The sequence below is a fragment of the Myxocyprinus asiaticus genome, chromosome 1 (genome assembly GCF_019703515.2).
Source record: "Myxocyprinus asiaticus isolate MX2 ecotype Aquarium Trade chromosome 1, UBuf_Myxa_2, whole genome shotgun sequence".
NCBI lineage: Eukaryota > Metazoa > Chordata > Actinopteri > Cypriniformes > Catostomidae > Myxocyprinus > Myxocyprinus asiaticus.
The window spans coordinates 55,464,477-55,491,132 of NC_059344.1; the positions used below are offsets into that span (position 1 = coordinate 55,464,477).

Genomic DNA, 26,656 nt, shown 5'->3' on the forward strand with positions numbered 1-26,656 from the left:
GCCACAACAAATACATATTAAATGTTGTGTTTAACAACTTTTTTTTTTTTTTTTGGAAGAAATTATCTGTGTTGATAAGCATAGGGGGAATATTTTCAGCTGCTATAGTCTGAAATATTTACACAAGGTGATAGCAGTGCAGGATTTATATATATCAGTATATAAAGTATTTTAATTATCCTTAAATAATGTTGATGGTAGCTTAAAAAGATGCCTCACATTTAATAATAATTAAGGGAAATCTTTTAATAATACAGAAAATACTGCTAGAAATAGATAATACTCAGATAATAGATAATATTCAGAGCCGTTTCTGAGCATATGGGGGCCCTAAGCAAACTCCTACTTGGAGGCCCTCACCCCCAAACCCACAACCCACCTAAGAGTGTGTGGGCCACTATTTTCTCATTTCTTTTGCCCCAGTCGCAGAAATTCACAAGCTATCATTTTTGTCCTTTTAATATTCTGTTTACAATTCATAATAATCTCAAGCTGTTTAAAATATAACGATTTCACAGCACAGTAATTTACGTATTAATTTGTTGATTGTGTAACACCTCTGAATTATTTAAATTTACTGCTAAAGAATTTATTAATGAAACGTATTATTGTAATTTTTATAATGCATATTTCTGCATATTATTTTCATGTTTAATAAAGTAGATTTAATCCCCCATCATTATTGAATCCTCGTTTTATGTTTTACAGTTTATTGTGTGCAGTGCACAGACGTACTATTGTAGTATTACGGTTTTACTTGCATTATCGACTGAAGTTATACAATATAATATAAAATAATAAAGTCTTCTATTGAACTCATATCAGCCATATCATGAATTTCACCTCTTATACTGATGTGTAGTACAATACAAACATTAATAGTAGACAAAACACTTGAATGATCAAACTGCATAAAAATACACTGGGAACTGGTGGTGGTTTGTTATCAGTGTAAAAGCGCTTTGACTGTAGTGTCAGAAAAGCGCTATAAGTGTAAAATTCATTCATTCATTTAAAATATGTATATATTAGTGATTATCTTTATGAAAGCAAGTAATATATTGATATCAACATGAAAACAGAACATTATGGCTCCGGCTCTGATATATCTCCCAGTCATGATCACAGACAATGTCCAGGTAAGCTTAAACAATGAGATTCATCCGCGCAGAAGAGCAATGGCGAAACAACTCACGTAAAGTGTTCTTCTGCAAATTGCTTGCAATTTTAAGTTTCAACCACAGATGTCGCTAGAGAGCACAAAGTTCCATTGTGCAACTTAAAAAATTGACAAATAAATAAAACGACCATGTTTTGCAGAGCCCCCCTGGTGGCTCGAAGGCCCGAAGCGGCAGCTAGAAACGGCCCTGTATATTTCATAGATAGAAAATAAAATAGATTTTACCATGTTGCTGTCATCATGTTCATTATTTCCATGCACAGCATGTTGCTCCACTTAAATTACAGCACCCTCCCCTCAGTTTATTTACAATGCCGGATGTTTTTTAATTTGATACAGACCTCAAATTATATTTTTGTATCAGATTTATGCTCATCACACAGACATTTCTGCCTAAATTATGTAAGTGGACGTTCGACATGTGTTCTCTGGTGTTACATGAGTAATGAGCTAACTCTGACATTTACCACACATTCATAAACCCAACAGGAGCAGAAGAGCTGAATCATTACCGTAATATACACAGTGTTATATATATATATATATATATATATATATATATATATATATATATATATATATATATATATATATATATATATATATATATATATATATATAAAAAGCAACGTCTGAATCAGAATTATTGCAATATATTTTACAGCCTATACTTAATAACCAAAGCTGGAGATGTAAATATAGTTTGTAAATCAACAGGTGTCGGAGCAAGTTCCTATGTTTTTTTAAAGTGGACGCTACTCATTTAGAAATATTACGGTAAAATTGCATCAACACTAGTGAAAGAGGACGAGCATTTAGTAGTGACAGGACTTTAAGTTTACTCTAACAGTACGAGGTAAGGCTGTTTCAACATGCTGTTGTACAAATACTGTCCCGTGAACATATCTGCATGAAATATGTACAGTTTATCTGCATTTGTATATGCATGTCTCAGATAAGTGCTTAAATTAGAATGTTGTTTTGTACTGCTGTCATTCATCCTGTGTTGTGGTGTTACATACTAAACGGATGAAATTCAGGTTCTTCAACTGAGTTTTCTGACGGACAGCTAAATATATATGCATAATGAACTGAGGTAAAATGAAAATCTTTGCCGTTTTAGCTCCTTTTTGGTTGAGCTAACGTTAGCTAACCTGCCATCTGGCCATTGACAGTGTAGTATTGAGATTTCGCATGATAACTCATTACTATGGAAAACGCCAAATGCACTTTTAAGATCATCTGCTTTTCTTTAGCTCTGCAGAGTGTTGTGTCAAAGACAGGGCATGAAGGGAAACACACATTCTCGTCTCTCAGTCAAGAGTCCAAGAGACAGTGCTTCCCCCTCAATGCATGCAGAAAACTGTCATTAGAGTCACATGATGAATGCTTGAGCTTTAATGCACGTTTTGTTACACCGGGAGTGCTCTGACTTTGCCTCAGATTAATTTAGTCACTTTGAATTACATTTGGAGATATATTAGATAGTATTTCACTGAACTAAGAAACTTTATACTCCGAGTGTCTTACTATTACAGATTACATAAACACACACACACACACACACACACACACACACACTATATATATATATATATATATATATACACACACACACACACACACACACACACACACACACACACACACACACAGTACTGTGCAAAAATCTTAAGCACATAAGATGTTTAAAAAAACATTTGTTTTAATATGGTTATACATATCTTCGCTTTAGTGTGTTAATAGGAAATACACATTTTAGACTCCCAAACATTCCATTTGCAAATAGAATAGAATAGACTAGGATAGAATAAAATAGAAGAACAGGGAGCAACAGCTGGCGTGACACCCACAGAGCCCCCCACTAAACATCGAGTCAGTCTGGGACTACATATAGAGACAGAAGCAATGGAGACAGCCTAAATAGAGAAGAACTGTGGCGAATTCTCCAAGAAGCTTGGAACATCCTATCTGCCAACAACCAAGAAAAACTGTGTCCAGGTGTATCTAGGAGAATTGGTGCTGTTTTGAAGGCAAAGGTGGTCACACTGAATATAGCTTTTTTAAGTATACTGGACTTTGTATGACATTAAGTGATAAATGAAAACTATTTATGGCATTATTTGTGAAGACATCCTCACTATGCAACTTTTTTCACAAGTGCCTAAAACTTTTGCACAGTACTGTGTGTGTGTGTGTGTGTGTGTGTGTGATATATATATATATTTATAATAAAGCAAGTGCTTTACAGAAATTGATTTGCCTATGATGCAAACTTGGCCACATCTACAGTAAATCTTCAAATGAAGGGAATGGTTTCTGTAATTTCCTGAATAATTTATAACTTCCCCCTCAGTTTGGGTTGAAGGGTTGAGTGGCTCACGCTGCTTGGTTGGTTGTCTCTTCTTGCCTTCTATTTGCTTTATTGCACAATTACTCACTTTTCTTGCTGCATAGCATGGCCTCATTGCTTGCCCATATCCCAGAAGGATTGACTTGAACTTGTTAACGTGATAACATAAGGTAGTCTGCTGGGATGAAGCTCATTGGGCCCTTAGACACCTTTTTGGCCTTTGTGGTTTTAACATATCTTTTTAGTCGTTGGATTGAGAACTGCTACTTTTGATAACATTTTGCTATAGTAATGTTTGCTTTTTTTATTTGATTTTTTTTTATTTGGTGCATTGAATCTGAATCATACTGTGTAATTTAAACCAATTTTACACCGATACTGAATAATGTCCAGGTTGTCTAATCAGCCAATATTTAGCCATTATGAGACTATTGCAATCTGCCAATAACAGTGCCTCCTTGGCCAATTAACCAGAAAATATAAAAAAAATTAATCTCTTATTTTTTTCTAGAGCTGTGTATATATATACAGGTGCATCTCAATAAATTAGAATGTCATGGAAAAGTTCATTTATTTCAGTAATTCAACTCAAATTGTGAAACTCGTGTATTAAATAAATTCAATGCACACAGACTGAAGTAGTTTAAGTCTTTGGTTCTTTTAATTGTGATGATTTTGGCTCACATTTAACAAAAACCCACCAATTCACTATCTCAACAAATTAGAATACATCATAAGACCAATAAAAAAAACATTTTTAGTGAATTGTTGGCCTTCTGGAAAGTATGTTCATTTACTGTATATGTACTCAATACTTGGTAGGGGCTCCTTTTGCTTTAATTACTGCCTCAATTCGGCGTGACATGGAGGTGATCAGTTTGTGGCACTGCTGAGGTGGTATGGAAGCCCAGGTTTCTTTGACAGTGGCCTTCAGCTCATCTGCATTTTTTGGTCTCTTGTTTCTCATTTTCCTCTTGACAATACCCCATAGATTCTCTATGGGGTTCAGGTCTGGTGAGTTTGCTGGCCAGTCAAGCACACCAACACCATGGTCATTTAACCAACTTTTGGTGCTTTTGGCAGTGTGGGCAGGTGCCAAATCCTGCTGGAAAATGAAATCAGCATCTTTAAAAAGCTGGTCAGCAGAAGGAAGCATGAAGTGCTCCAAAATGTCTTGGTAAACGGGTGCAGTGACTTTGGTTTTCAAAAAACACAATGGACCAACACCAGCAGCTGACATTGCACCCCAAATCATCACAGACTGTGGAAACTTAACACTGGACTTCAAGCAACTTGGGCTATGAGTTTCTCCACCCTTCCTCCAGACTCTAGGACCTTGGTTTCCAAATGAAATACAAAACTTGCTCTCATCTGAAAAGAGGACTTTGGACCACTGGGCAACAGTCCAGTTCTTCTTCTCCTTAGCCCAGGTAAGACGCCTCTGACGTTGTCTGTGGTTCAGGAGTGGCTTAACAAGAGGAATACGACAACTGTAGCCAAATTCCTTGACAGTTCTGTGTGTGGTGGCTCTTGATGCCTTGACCCCAGCCTCAGTCCATTCCTTGTGAAGTTCACCCAAATTCTTGAATCGATTTTGCTTGACAATCCTCATAAGGCTGCGGTTCTCTCAGTTGGTTGTGCATCTTTTTCTTCCACACTTTTTCCTTCCACTCAACTTTCTGTTAACATGCTTGGATACAGCACTCTGTGAACAGCCAGCTTCTTTGGCAATGAATGTTTGTGGCTTACCCTCCTTGTGAAGGGTGTCAATGATTGTCTTCTGGACAACTGTCAGATCAGCAGTCTTCCCCATGATTGTGTAGCCTAGTGAACCAAACTGAGAGACCATTTTGAAGGCTCAGGAAACCTTTGCAGGTGTTTTGAGTTGATTAGCTGATTGGCATGTCACCATATTCTAATTTTTTGAGATAGTGAATTGGTGAGCCAAAATCATCACAATTAAAAGAACCAAAGACTTAAACTACTTCAGTCTGTGTGCATTGAATTTATTTAATACACGAGTTTCACAATTTGAGTTGAATTACTGAAATAAATGAACTTTTCCATGACATTCTAATTTATTGAGATGCACCTGTATATATACACACACACACACACACACACTACCGTTAAAAGTTTTGAAACACTTGACTGAAATGTTTCTCATGATCTTAAAAATCTTTTGATCTGAAGGTGTATGCTTAAATGTTTGAAATTAGTTTTGTAGACAAAAATATATTTGTGCCACCATATTAATTTATTTCATTATAAAACTAAAATGTAATTAAAAAAAAGAAAAGTTTTTGAAATTGATGACTTGGACCAAATAATAAAGAAAAGCAGCCAATAAGTGCCCAACATAGATGGGAACTCCTTCAATACTGTTTAAAAAGCATCCCAGGGTGATACCTCAAGAAGTTGGTTGAGAAAATGTCAAGAGTACATACATGTCTGCAAATTCTAGTCAAAGGGTGACTGCTTAGAAGATGCTAAAGTATAACACAGTTTTGATTTATTTTGGATTTTGTTTAGTCACAACATAATTCCCATAGTTCCATTTATGTTATTACATAGTTTTAATGACTTTACTATGATTCTAAAATGTGAAAAAAATTATAATAAAGAATGACTAAGTGTTTCAAAACTTTTGACCGGTAGTGTGTATATGTGTGTATATATATATATATATATATATATATATATATATATATATATATATATATATATATATATATATATACATACATACATACATACATACACACGATCAGCCACAACATTAAAATTACCTGCCTAATATTGTGTAGGTCCCCCTTATGCTGCCAAAACAGTGCCAACCTGCATCTCAAAATAGCATTCTGAGATGCTATTCTTCTCACCACAATTGTACTGAGCGGTTATCTGAGTTACCGTAGACTTTATCAGTTCGAACCTGTCTGGACATTCTCTGTTGACCCCTCTCATCAACGAGGCGTTTCCATCTGCAGAACTGCCGCTCGCTGGATGTTTTTTGTTTTTGGCACCATTCGGAGTAAATTCTAGAGACTACTGTGAGTGAAAATCCCAGGAGATCAGCAGTTACAGAAACACTCAAACCAGCCCATCTGGCATCAGCAATCATGCCACGGTCCAAATCACTGAGATCGCATTTTTTTCGCCATTCTGATAGTTGATGAGAACCTTTCCTGAAGCTCCTGACCTGTATCTGCTTGATTTTATGCATTGCACTGACACCACATGATTGGCTGATTAGATAATCGTATGGATGATTGTTGGTGCCAGACATATTTTAGCCAGCAGGTGGTGGCAAATGATAATTTTTGTGTGTAATATAAGCCAGGTGACGTGAAGTGAGTCAGCGTCAGTCAGAGTTTTCATTCATCAGCATACGTGATCATTCGTATTACTACTACACTACTAAAGCTAGAAAATAGCTTTAAATGGCTTTAAATTAACAACTTCAGCATTAAGGCTCATCACAGCTGAGAGACACAACAGACTGATTAATTACACAAACTCAAGACACTTACCTCTTACTGGACACATTGGAGAGGACATACTGTTCAAAATGGCGGAGGAGATTGCGGTTTCTATAGTGAATGACTCTTGCACACCAGCTACTGTGAAATAAGGAGGAATACCCCACTTAGATGGCTGTTTTTCCACTGAGAAATAGGAGGAATTTCACCAAAATGACATTATGTTCAGAAAGCTACACACTTCAGCATCTCTGCTTGGGGGTGGCAACAGGTGATGGCACACGCTCCATATCTGTCTCTCTCTCTCTCACACTCTCTCACTCTCTCACTCACACACACACACACACACACACATCCTTGTTTCTCCAATAACTTGTTAGAAACAGCCCAAGCCGTGATACTAGCTCTAAAGCTACATTTTTTAATTACTAACAAAACTTGGACACATCATTTGGTTTGAACTAGCAACAGTAGATTCTGATCCGTCATGTAAGAAAGTAGTTCCATGCACAAATGCGTTTTTTTATGACCGTTTTTCCTACTTTTTTTTTTACATTTACTTGTTCGTTGAACTGTTGTAAGCAATATCACACTCGCAATCGTGCGATATGGCCCTACATCAGCACTGCTGTGATTACCTACGGCATTCGGCTTGCGGCCTCGTGCCTGCATCCGAATCACAGCAGTTCACAAAATAGATTGCATCATGAGGAATGAAAATTATGTGGATATATTGAAGCAACATCTCAAGACATCAGCCAGGAAGTTAAAGCTTGTCGCAAATGGGTCTTCCAAATGGACAATGACAAGTATACCTCCAAAGTTGTGGCAAAATGGCTTAAGGACAACAAAGTCAAGGTATTGGAGTGGCCATCACAAAGCCCTGACCTCAATCCGATTTGTGGGCAGAACTGAAAAAGCGTGTGTGAGCAAGGAGGCCTGCAAACCTGACTCAGTTACACCAGTTTTTTTCTGGAGGAATGGGCCAAAATTCCAGCAACTTATTGTGAGATGCTTGTGGAAGGCTACACAAAACGTTTGACCCAAGTTAAACAATTTAAAGGCAATGCTACCAAAAACTAACAAAGTGTATGTAAACTTCTGACCCCACTGAGAATGTGATGAAGAAATAAAAGCTGAAATAAATCATTCTCTCTACTATTATTCTGACATTTCACATTCTTAAAATAAAGTAGTGATCCTAACTGACCTAAGACAAGGAATGCTTTCTATGATTAAATGTCAGGAATTGTGAAAAACTGAGTTTAAATGTATTTGGCTAAGGTGTATGTAAACTTCTGACTTCAACTGTATGTATATATGATATATATAATTTGTAAATATTTAAAGGTAACTATTTATAATTATTTCATCATTATATACTGAATTATTGTTATTTGAGGGGCTTTCTCAGCAAATATTTATATATGTGATTTATTCAAGTAATTAATCGGGACACCATGTATTTTATTAGATTAAAAATGTTAATCGATTGACAACCCCAAAAAAGATTTTTTCACAATTTTTCAAGTTAATTTGTCATCAATAAATTGCATTGTGTGTATGGGTGTTTCTTCAACTTTGGGCACTTTTGGCCGTTTTTCTGAAAGGTATGAAAATTCCCACCATAGTGTTATTTCCACCACATCTCAAATTCTTTATTGCATTTAATAGAATTCTGTGGTGGAAATGACAGAGACAGAATTTAATTTTTTTTATGTTTTTGAAAGAAAATGTCAGACTCTTTGTCTTCTTTAGGCTAATTTTATTGATAACATTTTATATGTCCTAAATACACACAATTGAATTATATTTTTCACACTTCTTGCAAAATTTGCCAAAATTAAAGCTAAGACTAATTGAAAATGACACCCAATTAAAAGTTATTCTATTTACAACAAGTGATATTAACCTTGATTTTTCTTTGTTTTCTTCAAACATTACTTTTCTCATATTTCATCTCAAGTATACTATTTACTGACAGTTATTTAGTAACATACAAAAATAAAATAAAAAAATAAACATTTTGGGGCAAAGTCATAATTTTTGAAAAATGGATAGAAATCATTGTCACACAATTTCGAAATGGTTTATGTTTATTTCACTCTTTGTTTAGACTATTATAGTTATAAAAATGTAATAATTAGTATTTTCTATCATGGATTTCCATAGTTTAATATTGAAAGTCTGGGTCTGGGATAAGACTAACAACACAATAAAATCTATATATTAAAAAAGCATTTTATAAGAACCAAAAATAAATAAAGGCCTTGTAAAAAGTTTCTAAGTGAGTTTTATGTGACCTTCATATAAGAAAAAGAAAAAAAAAGTTGAAATTTGTTTTAATAGTTTTAATTCAAAGCAACCCCTGGGATATGAAATTGTCAGAAGTTAAAGAAACATCAATAAATAGGCTAGCCTATCATCATATGCTCTATATCGGTATCAGCATCAAAAACCTGTATCAAAGGGGCCTAGGTAGCTCAGCATGTAAAGACGCTGACTACCTCACCTGGAGTCGCAAGTTCGAATCCAGGGTGTGCTGAGTGACTCCAGTCCAGGCTTTCTAAGCAACCAATTTCCACGGTTGCTAGGGTGGGTAGAGTCATGTTGGGTTAACCTCCTCATGGTCGCTATAATGTGGTTCTCTCTCTCGGTGGGGCACGTGGTGAGTTGTGTGTGGATGCCGCGGAGAATAGCGTGAAGCCTCCACACGTGCTGGGTCTCCGCGGTAACGTTCTCAACAAGCCATGTGATAAAATGCGTGGATTGACGGTCTCAGATGCAGAGGCAACTGAGATTCGTCCTCCGCCACCCGGATTGAGGCGAGTCACTACGCCACCACGAGGACTTAGAGCGCATTGGGAATTGGGCATTCCAAATTGGGGAGAAAAGGGGAAAAAATCCAAGCAATAAAAACCTGTATCAATCATCCACTGTTTTGCATTACAATATACAGTATATTTATGTAGCTAAACCGCTATGTTAAGCTTATTACAACCTTTGTTACAAAGGGTGGCAATGTCTGCCAATGTATTAGTATAATTATTATGACCTGTAAACAGATGCGACGTGAAAATAACTGGCTAAATGACTTAAATAATTAATTAGGAAATCAGTATGGAGAAAGTTTGCTTCACTGTGTCAGAGACTTTGGCATCATGGTGTGACCACTCACCTGATGCATCACTCCACTATCTTGCCCAAACTGTGTTCAAGATCTCCAGTTCTGGATGTCTTCCAAGCTCTTATTTGAGTTCTTTTTTTCATGTTTAGGAGAGGGGAATGTTTAATCTCATTGCATAAAACTGAAATTGCTTATCTTTTTAAGATCAAACAGATATAAAGTTTGTGATGTAACTTGTAGATTTGTCAACACGTAGCTTCTGTTTAAACTAGTCTGTGTGGAGACCTTCCTTGATCTCTCCTGGTGAGTGGTGGTGATAGCTGGTTCAGATGGTGTTGCCTTGACTGTCACATACCAACCTCTTAATTATGGGAAATGCTCAAGCCTTTGGTGTTAAATAGAGATGGAAAAAAGAGATAGGCCTTATGTTCCATTTACAAAGCTTGAGCTGAATGCCAGGATAAGACATACAGAGATTTTTGGAGATTTAGGGATTGTGGACAGTTATATCAGCGTTCAGTACTGGACCTGAGGTGTCTAGTCTATTTTTCTAAATAAGAGTGAAAATGCTGGTTGCACTTTAAGTTTGTGTAAGCTATTCCTTTAAATGTTTAAACTAAGTGCTTAGTTTTATAACATGCTTGTAGTAGCCTAATATAAGTGACACTTATCTGGATGACATTCCAGCAATCTCTATCGCTGGATACTTAAAAGGTTTTTCCTCAACTTTCCTAACCCTTCATTTCAGGTTCAAGTGTGTGTGGTAAGGAAGCATGTCTGATGTGATGACGAACCCTTATGCACACATTGTTGAGCCTCTGGACCCCCAGAAGCCTGACCACAAGTTTTTCAACCTAAGGAAGCTTGGTGACCCCAGATATGGTAAGAATAGCTTATTATATGAATGCCTTTTTGAATTATCGAGCCATTCACGCAATGGAAGTTAAGTCATTGGTGTTTCAGGGGGTTATTGCATGACTTTCCCAGGGAATGTAGACACGACTGTGTCCCTCTCTGAGTTGGTCTCAGTACTTTTGAATTAACTTTTGAGTTTATAATCTTTAACTGCATCAGATGCTTTTTATGACCTCTTTCCCCTTTCTTTGAAGATCACCTTCCATTCTCCATCCGTGTGCTGCTGGAGTCTGCAGTGAGGAACTGTGATGAGTTCCTAGTAAAAAAGGATGATGTGGAGAAAATCCTCAACTGGAAGGTGACACAGAGTCAGACCGTGGAGGTGCCTTTCAGACCAGCCCGTGTCATCTTGCAAGACTTCACGTAAGTTTGAACCAGTGTCAAAAATGTACTTTTCCAAGGGGCAATATTTGTACCTTTTTGTAAGAGCAATTTCTTTCTAACCTTATGAGAAAATCTGTGTCATCCTTTAAGTCAAATGTCAGATGATATTAATTAACAACAGAAACTCATTTTTGTCCATTTCGTTGGCATTTCTGCCCCGAGCACCCGTTAATTTCCGACCCTGGTTTGAACTAAGACCTAACAACTTGCAGCCTTTCTAGTACTTGTGAACAAGGCTTTCTTCTTGGTTATTGTATTGAATGTTTTAAGCTGTGATTTTTAGTGTGTGTAAAGTATGTTGGCCGGATGCATTTAAATGGACTGTGAATCTGTTAAATCTGATTTACTCTGTGTTCACTTGCTTTGGATAGGGGAGTTCCTGCAGTGGTCGACTTTGCAGCTATGCGTGATGCAGTGAAGAAATTACAGGGCGACCCTGAGAAGATTAATCCTGTCTGTCCTGTGGATCTTGTCATAGACCATTCCATTCAAGTGGACTTCAACAGGAAGTAAGTCTCTGCCTTTCGTCAGAAATGTAAAATATTTTTTTTTCTGCACAACATATTTCTCAAACTCTCATTTATTTGATGTTATGTTAAAATAATAATACATTTCATTCCCTACTAAAACAGTAGTTTCCCTTTATATAGTGTTTTTTGTGCACAATACACAAGAATGAAGCTGTCTGAAATGTTAGAGCAGAACATGAGATTTTTTTAAATAAGTTACGAAAAATGGACAGGGGCATGTTTCACATCAAAAGAAATCACATCAGAACAGACTCTTTTTAATGTCTGTTGTAATACTGAGTTCTCATGATGAAATGTTTTAAGGAGATTCAGGTTACATAACAGGGTGTTCTCAGAGTATTCAATTTTAAATGAAACGCTCAAGGTGTTGGTGCTTTGTGTGTATGGGTTAAGAGTGCTAACCAAGTCACAGGAAGCATGAATAGTGAGGCATGGGAAAATACTACTGCAAATACTGCAGTTGTGCCCAAACAGAGTGGGAAAATCGTTCTTCTGCGGTGGACACATCATTAATTATCATAGCTTCAATTAACTAAATACCACTTGAAACACTTGGCAGAAATTATTTCAGTGGTCAACATGTGTATTGATGTAACATGCCCACATCAGCTATTTGGGTTTTACTTCATGTCTACCTATCTGTTGAATGGTTGTTTAGCAGACGAAACATTGAGAATATGTCTTTCCAAATTCTTGAAAAATGTATGGTTAAAAAATGTATTACCTTTTTTCTTTTCTTATTTTAAGGTCTGACAGCCTTCAGAAAAACCAAGAGCTTGAATTTGAAAGGAACAGAGAACGATTTGAGTTTTTAAAGGTACTTTTTTTCCCTGCATGTTGATGAATGTATTGACATTAAGTTGTATCTTTTAGTCATGAGACTGATTGCATGCTTTAAAGGAATAGTTCACCAAAAAATGAAAATTCTTTCATCTTTTACTCACCCTCAGGCCATTCTAGATATGCATGACTTTCTTCTGCTGAACAAAAACAAAGATTTTTAGAAAAATATCTCATCTCTTTTAGTCCATTCAATGCAAGTCAATGGTTACCAGATCTTTGAAGCTACAAAAAGCACATAAGTGCAGGATAAAATAAATCAGTACAACTCCAGTGGTTAAATCCATGTCTTCAGAAGCGATATGATAGGTGTGGGTGAGAAATAGATACATATTTAAATTATTTTTTTAAATTATAAATCTTCTTTTGTTTTTGGCGATTCACATTCTTCGTGCATATCGCCACCTAGTGGCTGTGGCTGGTAAAAGGTGGAAATTTATAGTAAAAAAGGTCTTAGATATTGATCTGTTTCTCACCCACACCTATCATATCACTTCTGAAGACATTAAATTAACCACTAGAGTCATATTGATTAATTTTATGATGCCTTTATGTGCTTTTTAGAGCTTCAAAGTTCTGGCCACTATTCACTTGAATTGTATGGACAAACTGAGCTTAAATATTCTTCAAAAAAAAAAATTTGTTCTGCAGAAGAAAGTCACACATCTGGGATGCCATGAGGGTGAATTTTCTTTTTTGGGTGAACTATTCCTTTAACTACTATTATCGGTCCACAGTGGGGTTCTAAAGCATTCCGGAACATGCGGATCATTCCTCCAGGCTCAGGAATTGTACATCAGGTCAATCTAGAGTACCTGGCCAGGGTTGTGTTTGATCAGGATGGTTACTACTATCCGGACAGTCTGGTGGGCACCGACTCCCACACAACCATGATTGATGGGTTGGGAGTACTGGGCTGGGGTGAGTGAAACTAATCAAGAATCACCTATGGTTGCTTTAAGTTTAGCTGCTGTGAACAAAATGGGAAAACATACAGTGGATTGCTATTGGGCCAGTTGTTTAAGAAAACACAGTGTCATTATTGAGTTCTCACTTGACAGTTAAATTAAAAGTATATGTTTCTGATAGTAATCTAAGTTTATTAGGGCCTCGTCAATTTGACATGTTTTAAACCTAGATCTCTTTGGGCAGGTGTGGGAGGTATTGAGGCAGAGGCAGTCATGTTGGGTCAACCAATCAGCATGGTGTTGCCAGAGGTCATAGGCTACAAACTACAGGGGACACCCAGCAAATACATCACCTCCACTGACATAGTGCTTACTGTCACCAAGGTATGGAATTCATGTCATATCTGTAATTGAGTTAAGGTGAATTCATCTTTGATCATCTGTGACAATTTAAGGTGAATTCATTGTTGAATTGATCTTTTCAATTAAAAAAAAAAAAAAACAAAAAAAAAAACAGCATTTGCGGCAAGTTGGTGTGGTTGGTAAGTTTGTGGAGTTCTTCGGCCCTGGTGTTGCCCAGCTGTCTATCGCTGATCGTGCCACCATTGCCAACATGTGCCCTGAGTATGGAGCCACTGCTGCCTTTTTCCCTGTAGACCACATCAGTGTGCAGTATCTGGAGCAGACAGGTAGGTTAACCCTGACCCCAGATCAATTTATAAAGCCTGTGATGTGTTCATCTCAGTTCTTCTCTGATATGGAGAAAGTGGAATTGCTAAAGCTACTGGCTACAAAAAGAATTGTGAAATTCTTGTTTTTTCCCTGTGTGCTTGCTAATGGTTTATGTGTATGTGTTTTTAAGGGAGGGATTCAGAGAAGCTGAGCTACATAGCTCAATATCTGAAAGCAGTGGGCATGTTCAGAGACTACAGCAACACAGCTCAAGATCCACATTTCACTCAGGTACTTAACATACATTGAATAAGCTGTCATTGCAAAGGCAGATTTCCTCTGGCTACAGCTGTCTGCACCTCTGAATGCAAATTTAATATTTATTATATGTGTCATACACATTCTCCTGATTTGGACCCATAAGCAACCACTCACAACATCCTGTAAAGACACCTAGCAGTGCCCTTGCAACCACCCAGAACACCCTAGCAACAGCACAGCAACATGCTAAAAACACTCAGAACTCATTAGCTACCACACAGAGTAATGCCCTGACAACCACCCAGAACATCTTTGCATGGTGCCGAATCTTTGCATGGTGCCGAATCTAGCGAATCTACTTCCTTTCTCTTTCTCCTTCTGTTTCTCCAGGTTGTTGAGTTGGACCTCAGTGCTGTCGTCCCCTGCTGCAGTGGTCCCAAGCGGCCACATGACAAAGTGGCTGTTTCAGACATGAAGGAGGACTTTGAAAACTGTTTAGGAGCCAAGGTACATGTCACAGTAACACCTGAGAAAACACTCAAGACACACCTTTCCTTTCCTCATTGGAATGTCCTTGTGACATTTCACTATTCTGTTTTCTTCCAACTCATCAAAACTTTGTAACTTCTCTCTCAATATCTATTCCAAGTTGTCCATTGTTGTGAAAAGAAAATGGGTAGTTCATCCATTTTTGTCTTCGTCTCCAGCAAGGCTTTAAAGGATTCCAGGTGGCCCCTGATCGTCACAATGCTAGTGTACCTTTCCAGTATAACGGGGCAGAGTATTCCCTCTCTCACGGATCTGTGGTCATCGCTGCCATTACGAGCTGTACCAACACCAGTAATCCCTCGGTCATGCTGGGAGCAGGTTTGTATCTACTTACAGAGATGCCAACTCTATTGTACAAGTGGCATATTTTATATCGTTTTGTCCCAAAAATGACATTTCTGACATCATCTGTTCATTCACCACAAATTACAAATTTTTGGTCTTTGGAACACTACAGTATATTATTATGATCCGATAGCTTTGTCTGAATGATCAGTATGATGTTCATGTGATAGCTTTGTCTGAAGAACAGAGCAGGGACTAAAAACGGTTCAAGAAATTAAAACCAAAACGAACACAAACAATTGTTTTTTTGCAAAACGTAAGCGAAAGCAGGAATTAAATCCTTTTCAACTGTTCTGGAGTGAAAACATTATTTTTCTGATTAACATTTTTGTATTGATTTGTACATATAACAAAGAAAAACAAAACATATGTACACTGAATCAACATTTAACCCCCACTATTACCCCTCCCCAATCACCAACCCCACCCTGACCCCCAAAGAACATCCCCGTGGTAACATATAAATATACACACACAACCCCCCCCCCCCAAAAAAAAACCAAAAATATAATAATCGTACACATTTAAAACTATACTTCTCTCTCCAATGCCCCTCCCCGAGAGTCCCCCAAAAAATGCCAAATAACCACTCCCGAAACGAGGGCGCTCCAGCCCTCTGGAGCCTAACATAACACTGGTCAGGGCCCAATTTTTTTATGTGTTTATCTCCTATATTGATGACTGCCCCATCGCCTAAAATACAGAGTCTGGGGCAAAATGAAATTTGAGTGCCCAATACGTCACACATAAACTCTGAACCCTCAACCAAAATTCTTGGATCTTAACACACCACCAAAAAACATGGGTTGTGTCTCCATCTTCTGATTGGCATCGCCAGCAGGTGGGTGTGTCTTTAAGACCAAGCCTATATAATCTAGAGGGGATCCAATAGACTCTATGTAAAATCTTGAATTGCATAAGGAGTGCCCTTGCATCTCTAGATACAGACTTGATGTTATTTATAATCCTAGCCCACACTCCCTCCTCCAATACCAAGTTTAAATCTTTCTCCCATAATCTCTTGATAGAAGTTAAAGCTCCATCCGCCAGACTCTGAATTAGCAGGGAGTAATACACTGATGCCTCATGACTTTTTCCAAAAGCAGTAATCACCACTCCCAGAGATATCTGCCACTTTAGGGGGATGTATGCTACTCCCAAAAATAGTACAAAGCAGGTGGCACAGCTGTAAATACCTAAAGAATTGAGACCTGGGAATCTCAAAATGTTGAACCATATTTTCAAAGGATCTCAACACTCCACTCTCATATAGGTCACCGAGCGTATTGACCTCCCTCACAATCCACTCTGGCCAGCAGAAAGGGGACTTATTAATACATAATTTTGGGTTCAGCCATATGCTCGAGGCAACACTTAAATAAATGTCTGAATTAAACACACTGGACACTTTTGTCCATACCGAGTACAAATGTGAGATAACGGGTCGTGACTTAACTTCTCCGATTAGTTTGATAGAAAGGCTTTACAATGACGAAATAGGGGCAAGAGCATCCTGTTAAAAAAAAAACCAGGGAGGGGCTCTCTCAGGTGGAAGCGACCAATGAGCCAAATGTCTGAGACCGAATGCATATTAATAAAAGAAAACATTATTTTTAAATGCTTGTAACCGGTTAATAACCAGTTAATTGTTAGTTGTTGTTTATTATTATATCTATCCTGAAAATTCCCCCACATGGAAACATTTTTATTAAAAAAACGTATTTTTGCTAATTTTGGGTGAGGCAAGTCCCTAATTTTGAGCTTGTTTTTCCAAAACAGGTGCCTTGTTTCTCTTGTGAGATCTGGAAACACTGTAACTGGTATATCACCCACCCTAATCACAGAATACTGTCATTTTAAAAAGAACGTTATTAACCGTTCTTTAATTTCATTCTAACCGGTTACCATTCAGAAAGGAGGCTGCAGAACACTGGAACCGAAAATAGAAAATACTGTTTTTACTTCGAACAAACTGAAATTAAAAAACTTTCATTTTTAGACCTTGGAGCAGTGGCCTATGTCACAAAGCAAGATTAAGCAGCTAGCTAGATAAGTTTAAACTTAGTTTAAGTGAACTCTGAATTCGTTGTACCAGTAAAGTGGATAGGCTTTCATCAGGGTTCCTCACCATAGTTACATACGCTAATCGGCTAACCTGTTTCGGGGAAGGTTATGTTCCCCGATCAGAGATCTCATCCAGATTCTGGACCAATCAGCTGTGAGCAAGCTCAAAAATGATTTTTGTAATTTTATTGTTGAATATGTTTTTGTTTTTAATTTAATGTTATGCTGCTCTTTTTTTTTTTTTCTCTCAGGTCTCTTGGCCAAGAAGGCTGTTGAGTGTGGTCTCAGTGTCAAGCCGTATATAAAGACCAGTCTGTCGCCGGGTAGTGGAGTGGTCACCTACTACCTTAAAGAGAGTGGAGTCATGGACTTCCTCTCACAGTTAGGGTAAGACACTATTGATTGCCATTTGAGGAAAAAAAATTCCAATAATTTTTATTGATTCTTTGTATTTTTTTATTTTATAATTTTTTTTTTTTTTCACAAATGTAAAATTCTAACAGTGTTATATATTAAAGAAATAGTCCACCCAGAAGTGATAAATCTCTCATTTACTCACCCTTATGCTGTCTCAAACTCGTATAACTTACTTTCTTCTGTGGGACATAAACAAACAAAAAATAATTTTTGAAGGACATTTGTATGCATGATTATCCATTTAATGCAATTCAGTGAGGTCCAAAATGTAATGCTCCAAAAGGACATACCAGTAAAGGCAGCATAAAGGTCATCCAAATTACTCTAGTGGTTTAATCCATGTCTTCTGAAGCGATTCGATCAGTTTTGGGTGAGAAATGGACCAAAGAATAACTCCTTTTTCACTATAAATCTTGACATCTGCAGTCTCATTGGTGTGCTCATGAGTGAAGCTCGTATACACTTCCTTGAGCTTGACGCATTCGTCTAGTGTAAGCACGGGGTACATTTTGATCTGTTTCTCACCCAAAACTAATCATATATCTTCAGAAGACATGGATTAAACCACTCAAGTCGTATGGATTACCATTATGCTACACTATATGGCCAAAAGTTTGTGGACACCCCCTTCTAATTAACGAATTTGGTTACTCCATTAAATCCAATAAAGAAAAATCTTAATGTTTCTTTATGTAATGGCTTGGGCTTTATGTGCTTCCAAATTTGTGGCCACTGTTTGGGGATAGCCCTTTTCTGTTCCAGCATGACAATGCCCCTGTGAACAAAGTGAGGTCCATAAAGAAATGGTTTACTGTGTCTGGCATGGAAGAAATCGACTGGCCTGCACAAAGCTCAGACCTGAACCCCACTGATCACTTTTGGGGTGAACTGGAACAGCAACTGTAAGTCAGGCTCCATCGACCAACATCAGTTCCTGACCTCACTGATGAGAGCAAATCCCTGCAGCCATGTTACTACATACAGTATAGTGGAAAGCCTTCCCAAAAGAGTGGAAGCTGTTATTACAGCAAAGGGGGAAATTGATGCCTAAGGTTTTGAAATCAAATATTCATCAAGCACATATGGTGTCCACAAACTTTTGGCCATATAGTGTACCTTAATGCTGTTTTTGGAGCTTGAAAATTTTGGACCCTATTGACTTGCATTGCATGGACAAAAACACCTCACAAAAATCTTTGTTCCATAGAAGAAAGTCATACGAGTTTGAGATGGCATAAGGGCGAGTAAATGATAAGGGCGAGTAAATGATAAGAAAATGATCATTTTTGGGTGAACTATCCCTTTAATATGTCTTCTGTAGATTCAGAGAAAGAAATTCAGGCTATGTAACTGATTGCTCATATTTTATTGTCTGTAGTTTTGAGGTTGTTGGCTATGGTTGTATGACCTGCATTGGAAACAGTGGACCCCTTCCAGAGCAGGTTGTCGAGGCAATTACTCAGGTATATACATTCTTACTCCTGATTTTACAAAGGTTTTTATTTAATGCTTTAGTATTAATACAAATTTTGGACTGTTAACAATTTTTTCTCTCAGGGTGATTTAGTAGCTGCTGGTGTCCTTTCTGGAAACAGAAACTTTGAGGGTCGTGTTCATCCCAACACACGCGCCAATTATTTGGCTTCTCCTCCACTGGTCATTGCCTACGCCATCGCTGGCACAATGAGGATAGACTTTGAAAAGGAGCCCTTAGGTGAGTGATGCAGTATATGCCAGGTGTTTATGCAAATTATTTTACACTCTTTTCTGGGTAATACATTAATCGGGTTGACAGCCAGGAGCAATGTGCCCTAAAAAAAATCTAAGACAGATATACATGTTGAGAGATAAAAGAGTCATGTGGTGTCTGGTGGTTTGGTTCTCCCTCAAGATGATGATTTGGCTTTTTCTGGTTTTCTGGTTATTTCTTGGTCCAGGAGTGAACTCTGAAGGAAAGAAGATTTTCCTGAGGGACATCTGGTCCACACGGGAGGAAATCCAGGCAGTGGAGAGACGGTTTGTTATTCCTGCCATGTTTAAAGAGGTCTATGAAAAAGTGGAGGTATACTTGACTAATAATATTATAATAATAATAATATACTGTTATAATTGCCCTTTCCCAACAAAATAAAGACCCAAATTTGCTTAAACATGCGTAGTTGACAAATAACATGGACATAGGCTTTTTTATTTAATATTTTTGTTTTTTGGTTAAAATATATATGAATTTATAAGACATGATATGTTAAGATATGTTAGGTGCAGTAACAGGTCACTATTTCTTTTTTTTGCAGTCACTCACTAAATCATTGAAATAGTCCTGTTTATTTCTCAGTATTAAGTCATAAATATGAACTTATTAAAAGCCTTGTGTTTTCTTATTATTTATTCTTTTATATAAATTTAGAAAGTAAATGAACGCTGGAACTCCCTGAAAGCCCCCTCTGACAAGCTGTATACCTGGGATCCCAATTCTACCTACATAAAGTCCCCACCTTTTTTTGATGGACTGGTATTGAACACTGTTTTTGTTAAATATTTCTACTCTAGGTTTATAATATTTAGTATAATTACTATAGGATTAAATATCAGTTGCTTTGATGCTTTTCAACTTTTAGACCCGGGAGCTCCAGCCACCAAAGTCCATAACAGATGCATATGTTCTGCTCAATTTGGGAGATTCTGTGACCACAGACCACATCTCGCCTGCTGGAAACATTGCACGTAACAGCTCTGCTGCCCGTTACTTAACTGGCCGTGGGTAAGACTTTGACACTCGAATGCTCACTTGAGTATCAAAGCACATCCTATGTTTTGACGGTGTCTATGTGGTATTCATTACATTTTTTGCAAGAATATTTTAGATTCTCTTACAAATGAGTCACATCAAAATTTAAACATTATGGGTAATTAAAAATGTGTTCCTTTTCCTAGACTCACTGCGAGAGAGTTCAACTCGTATGGTTCTCGTCGAGGCAACGATGCAGTCATGGCTCGAGGCACATTTGCCAACATCCGCCTCTTCAACAAGTTTCTTAACAAGCAGGCACCCTCCACAACTTACCTTCCTACAGGGGAGACGGTATGAGACTCTGATCTTTAAAAAAAAAAAAAACTGTCAATTAAGAGACATAAAAAAGAGAGTTGCATAATTGATGAGGATCTTTGAAGCATTTTCTCTTACTCTTGATGCTATTATATTATTAATATTTATTTTTAATTGAAATGCGCAGCCTTTTCAAAGTATACTTTTAAGTAGGGATGCACCAGTGTATCGGCTGTAGATCTTTATCAGCCAATAATTGACTAAATTAAAACCATCGGCGTATCAGTTATAAGCATGAAAACGCCGATATGAAAAACCAATGGTTTATTTATAATTATGTAGTAGTACACTTTGTAAAAACTCTATGAATTTAAATGCACAATCCAAAAATAATAATAGCCACAATATGTAGAAGGTGTGGCACTCATAAGAACATGTAATACTGAATTTTTAATAATTCTCGTTCTCACATTGAGGAAAAACCATTGTTACAGACAGTTGTGAAAGAAGCGCTTGCCTATAGGACACATGATAAGGGAAACTGTCAAAAACGTGTTGAAATTTAGCAGACTTTGACTTCTGAGACATTGGTATAATATCTATTAATGCGGCATGATTGATTGATTTAAGATTGAAATCGTAATATGGCCTTGCACGATTACTAAACCTTAAAAGGCTTTTGTTTCAAAATGTAGTCACCATCAGTGCTTCAGTCAGCATTGTGTGAGCAAGCGGCACCCTCTAGTGGTCCGGACGAAATTACAAAATTTAAAAGGGTTTCTTTGGTTAAATCTTTTTATTTTTCTATGATGTGGTTGATATTTCTGTGGAACTGCCCAACATATGCATGTTATGAATTTGTGATGTTTTATCATATATTGTAAATTTGTGAAAAATGTGCAAAAACAGAAGTGCAATCTTTTTTTTTTTTTAAACAATCATCATGTTATATATTTATTTATTTTTTTGTATCTTTTAAAATATTTGTATTGTCTATTTATCTTTTATTGTGGCTCTCTTTAACATTTTGGCCTGTCATGTGTTCAATAGAAATTATTTATTGTTAGAACAGTAAAAAAGCTTTTGTACCTCTGCACATTTTTAAAGCATAATTCTTAAGTGAAACAGTGATCTGATGACAAAATAAGGTGAGTGACAAAATATCAGTATCGGCCTATAGCTTTTTGGCAAAATCTGTTTCGGCCGAAAATATTGGTGCATCCCTACTTTTAAGTAAAATCAGTGCTGTGACTAACATTATTGTATAATGATTTGTATTGCTTGTCTATGTGTTTCTTTATAAACAAACAGATGGATGTGTATGATGCAGCAGAAAAATATCAGCAGGCTGGTCATCCTCTTTTGGTTCTAGCTGGTAAAGAGTATGGATCAGGCAGCTCCAGGGATTGGGCTGCCAAAGGACCCTTCCTGCTGGTGAGACCTTTACATCAGCAAATATATCTTCATCTGTACATTCCATACATTATGCTGCCTATACATTTAGACATTTTAAATGGATCATTCACTCTTTTGGGTAGAAGAATGCACTTTCAGGAAACAATAATGGACAGAACAAGCAGTATCTGCCTGTATACTTTTTGTAGGGCAGAAATAAAAAATCTTAAAGACATTTACAGTACTTTGTGCAGTTTCATTGAGAGTTTCCAATGATGCCTGCATGTGAGATATCTCAGCCAATTTGTTGTATTTCTCCATGAATGTCAGTCTTTCTCTCAGAATGTATCAAAAAGGGTAGTGTGCAACCCTCTCAGGGGTTCTGTTATTCCCTTTCTCCCTCAGGGCATTAAAGCTGTGCTAGCAGAGAGTTATGAGCGGATTCACCGCAGTAATCTGGTGGGCATGGGCATCATCCCTCTAGAGTACCTGCATGGAGAAACGGCTGAAAGCCTCGGACTCACTGGCCGCGAGCGATACTCTGTGGTCATTCCCCCACAGCTCACGCCCAGAATGACCGTGGACGTCAAGGTACTGCTTGACTCTGTAGTCAGAAGATACATTAATTTCTCTGAAAAGAATACTAATTTACTAGATTGATGAAGAAATTCAAAATCATCTCCATATTCAAATATTATAGTGGCTAGAATGGAGAATAGATTTTGTGGGAGATAAAAACTTGCAATATCATTATGATATACATTAAATGTTGCACTTCCATGTGATTAATCTGTTCCATGTGATTAAATATGGTGTACTCTCATTCATCTCTGCAGCTGGACACTGGGAAAACATTTCAAGCTAAGATGAGGTTCGATACGGATGTGGAGCTCACTTACTTCCTTCATGGTGGCATTCTCAACTACATGATTCGCAAAATGTCTGAAAATTGAAATGCATATGATGCTTTCTTCAGGAAGTTTCACACTAAACGCACATATCCACCATCTTGATACTTCTTTTGTTTTTTTCCGTCCTGACTGTTTTTTTTTTGTTTGTTTTTTTGTAAGAACCAGCCAATTCACTCTTTGGTTTTAAGTATCATGTTTGCTGTTAAATTTTGGATTCAAAGTCAACATCAAAATATCATGTATATTCATATATTAAACATGTTTGAAGTACAATCTTCAAGATCTGAAGTATATGTAGAGAGTTATATGATAAGATTCTGTTTTTATTTTGGTGTTATGCATCAAATGGCTGTAGTGGTTTGGTGTAGGTTCAGTGGGATTGAACGGAAAGTTTGAAAGCATTAGATGTTGTCAATGACAAACTTCACCTTCTCCTTTCTAACCCTACCTCAGCACTGCCAAACCGCAGTCCCATTTTTTCTTTCTTGTTTTGTCAACATCAATTTATAAATGACCAAATAGTTTTATTAATTACTGTAGTAACACTGAACTTGGACACAAATTCTTTACAGATAACGATTGCACAATCAAAGTATGCATGCACAGCAATTATTAAAAGATATAGAATTTTTGAATTAGAATTTTTGACTTTAAGATGTGTGGTGAACCATCGCCCCTCTCTAACTGTCAAGGCAAAGAAAGGTTGCTCCATTTTGATTGGATTGTGGCAGGATCAACACAAACGTCAAGCACAGCCATCAGATAAGCTGCTCGGACAGCTCCCAGACACCCCTCACAAGGCAAGAAAGACCTTCCAACATGTTGGAAAAGACTTCTCATTGGTCCATGAGTGGTTTCTTAGCAACCTCTCACACCCCCCATCCTAAGGTTTGCCCAAGTCCAGAGTTGAGATAAAGACCATAAATATCTTCAAGACATCTTGAAGCAGCATTAACCATGTGGCAAAAGCTGAAACGAAGAAGCCACAAAGACAAATCTTTACACGCAAACTTTTATTCCTAACATGGACACCAACTGCAACACATCCATTCCATGTTTGTTCACAGAACTGTTTATTTAAATTGCAGTTGTTCAATTAGCACAATAGTTCACACAAACTATGATGGTATAAATTAATGCATGCATAATATTTAATCTTTCAATATCATGTTTGGTTTCTATATCTTCAGAAAAATGCCAAGAGTTTGGAAAAGGAACAATGCATAGATGAAACTTTAAAGACGTTCTAACTAAGTACTTTAAAATATGCAAATGTTTCACATAGAGAAGGGAGGGTGAGCCACACTGTGTAGACCCCCCTCTGATCTTAGCAGCCAATCATAACCCTGAAACAAGCGTCAAACTGAAATCTCGTCATCAAGAAGGTATAAAACTATCATCTGGATGACCTCACCTTTGTCCTGAGTCATTATGAGGTCCATGTTGATGGACTCTCCTCTTCAGTTCACCCCACAAATTTTCTATGGGGTTCAGGTCAGAGGACTGGGATGGCCATGGCAGAACCTTGATTTTGTGGTCAGTGAACCATTTTTGTGTTGATTTTGATGTTTGTTTTGGATCATTGTCCTGCTGGAAGATCCAACCAGGGCTTATTGTAAGCTTTCTGGCAGAGGCAGCCAGGTTTTGAATTTTTATCTGTTGGTATTTGATAGAGTCCATAATGCCATGTGTCCGAACAAGATGTCCAGGACCTCTGGCAGAAAAACAGCCCCACAACATTAAAGATCCAACACCACATTTAACCGTGGGTATTGGGGACTACTTCATCTCTGTGTGCGCCAAACCCATCTCTGGTGCTTGCTGCCAAAAAGCTCTTTTTTTTGTTTAATCTGACCATAGAACCCGGTCGCATTTTAAGTTCCAGTAGTGTCTGGCAAACTGAAGACGCTTGAGTTTGTTGTTGGATGAGAGAAGAGGCTTTTTTTTTCTTGAAACCCTCCCAAACAACTTGTGGTGATGTAGGTGATGTCTGATATTTTTTGGGGGGGACCTTCTGACCTCAAGACCCAACTAATTTCTGCAATTCTCCAGCTTTGATCTTTGAAGATTCTTTGGCCACTTGAACCATCCTCCTCACTGTGCGTGGAGACAGTATAGACACACGTCCTTTTCCAGGCCGATTCTTAAGATCTCCAGTTGATTGGAACTTGTTAATTATTGCCCTGATGGTGGAAATGTATTTTTTTCAATGCTTTGGCTATTTTTGGCAAGTATTGGCAATGCAATGCATTACTGAGAATTTACCTGTTGAGTGAAATACTGAAAGACAATGTGTCACACATTCTAAAGTTTTAAACAAAGAGTCCATCAGATGAGTTATTTTAACAATATGAACTTTGCTCTTTATTAAGCTGTAGGATATTTACTATGCATTTTGAAGTGCCTTTATTTTGTGTTATAACATAACCACCAGAATAATTCTCTTGTGTGTTCACACTTGGTCGTCTGTCTATATTCATTATGAAATATGTAAAGCATTCCTGTGCAAAGTGCTTATTTTCATGAAGGACAACAGAATCCACCCAAAGCTGATTTCACACTCATCTTGCTGATCCTGAGTAAATACAATTGGAATCAGGTGTGACTTTGCTGTTTCAAATGCATACGCTCTTCTGTAATGTTCAAACTGTACTTTACTTCAATTTAGGATTATTTTCAGGATTTATGAAATTAAAATAGTCGTTGAGGGGTTTTTGGATTTAGAAACACACTTCCTTTGACGGAACCATAATAGAGCCATTACGACATTATTCTTATACAAATAATAGGGGTTTTGTAAACTTTTACAACATGTTCTGTTATAGCCAAAAGTAAATAAAAATTGTACAGCTTTTTGTAATGTTTCAAGCCCAGAATGCCACAATCTGAGTATTTCAGTAGCCAGGTAGATTAAACTCTATTATAAAGACAGAGGGCCAACACTCACATCTACAATGTTGTAAAAATCTGGCTTTATTCAAATAAATGTTCATGGGAAAACTTCTAGGCCTAATACATGTGTGTTTTTTATTTGCAGCATAATACATCTTAATTTCTGTTGTTGAAAGTGGCATATGATGGCAACTTGTGTTATGCTATTAGCAATTTCTTTTAGCATTTACAATATAGGCCTACAACCAAACCATTTTTATCAATTGAGAAATTTGAGAAAATATCACTAATTGCCCTGAAACAATATTTTTACCTGCTATGTGTTTTGGTATCACAGTGGAAGTTGCCCTGATTAGCATCTAATAATAATAAGTGGTGGGACCAAAAT

The 26,656-nt window shown here is 37.3% G+C and overlaps 1 protein-coding gene across 1 annotated transcript; it reads left to right on the forward strand.

Moving 5' to 3' along the window:
- The first annotated feature begins 1,903 nt into the window (after positions 1-1,903).
- Positions 1,904-26,376, forward strand: LOC127447314 (cytoplasmic aconitate hydratase-like). Its single transcript, XM_051709503.1, has 21 exons — positions 1,904-2,036; positions 10,888-11,021; positions 11,249-11,417; positions 11,810-11,947; positions 12,716-12,785; positions 13,546-13,729; positions 13,961-14,100; positions 14,234-14,405; positions 14,579-14,679; positions 15,040-15,156; positions 15,357-15,516; positions 17,859-17,994; positions 19,403-19,487; positions 19,582-19,738; positions 19,962-20,086; positions 20,432-20,536; positions 20,643-20,785; positions 20,959-21,106; positions 22,382-22,504; positions 22,871-23,056; positions 23,302-26,376. The coding sequence occupies exons 2-21, from the start codon at positions 10,913-10,915 to the stop codon at positions 23,416-23,418; spliced, it is 2,685 nt and encodes an 894-aa protein (XP_051565463.1). The 5' UTR covers positions 1,904-2,036; positions 10,888-10,912; the 3' UTR covers positions 23,419-26,376.
- The last annotated feature ends 280 nt before the right edge of the window (positions 26,377-26,656 follow it).

What these genes read in the sequence shown, in the direction of transcription:
- LOC127447314 (XM_051709503.1), top strand. Translation starts at nt 10,913, where the DNA reads ATGTCTGATGTGATGACGAACCCTTATGCACACATTGTTGAGCCTCTG. An exon ending in AACGATTTGAGTTTTTAAAG is followed by an intron (nt 12,786 to 13,545) that starts GTACTTTTTTTC and finishes ATCGGTCCACAG; the next exon opens with TGGGGTTCTAAAGCATTCCG. An exon ending in CACCTTTTTTTGATGGACTG is followed by an intron (nt 20,537 to 20,642) that starts GTATTGAACACT and finishes TTCAACTTTTAG; the next exon opens with ACCCGGGAGCTCCAGCCACC.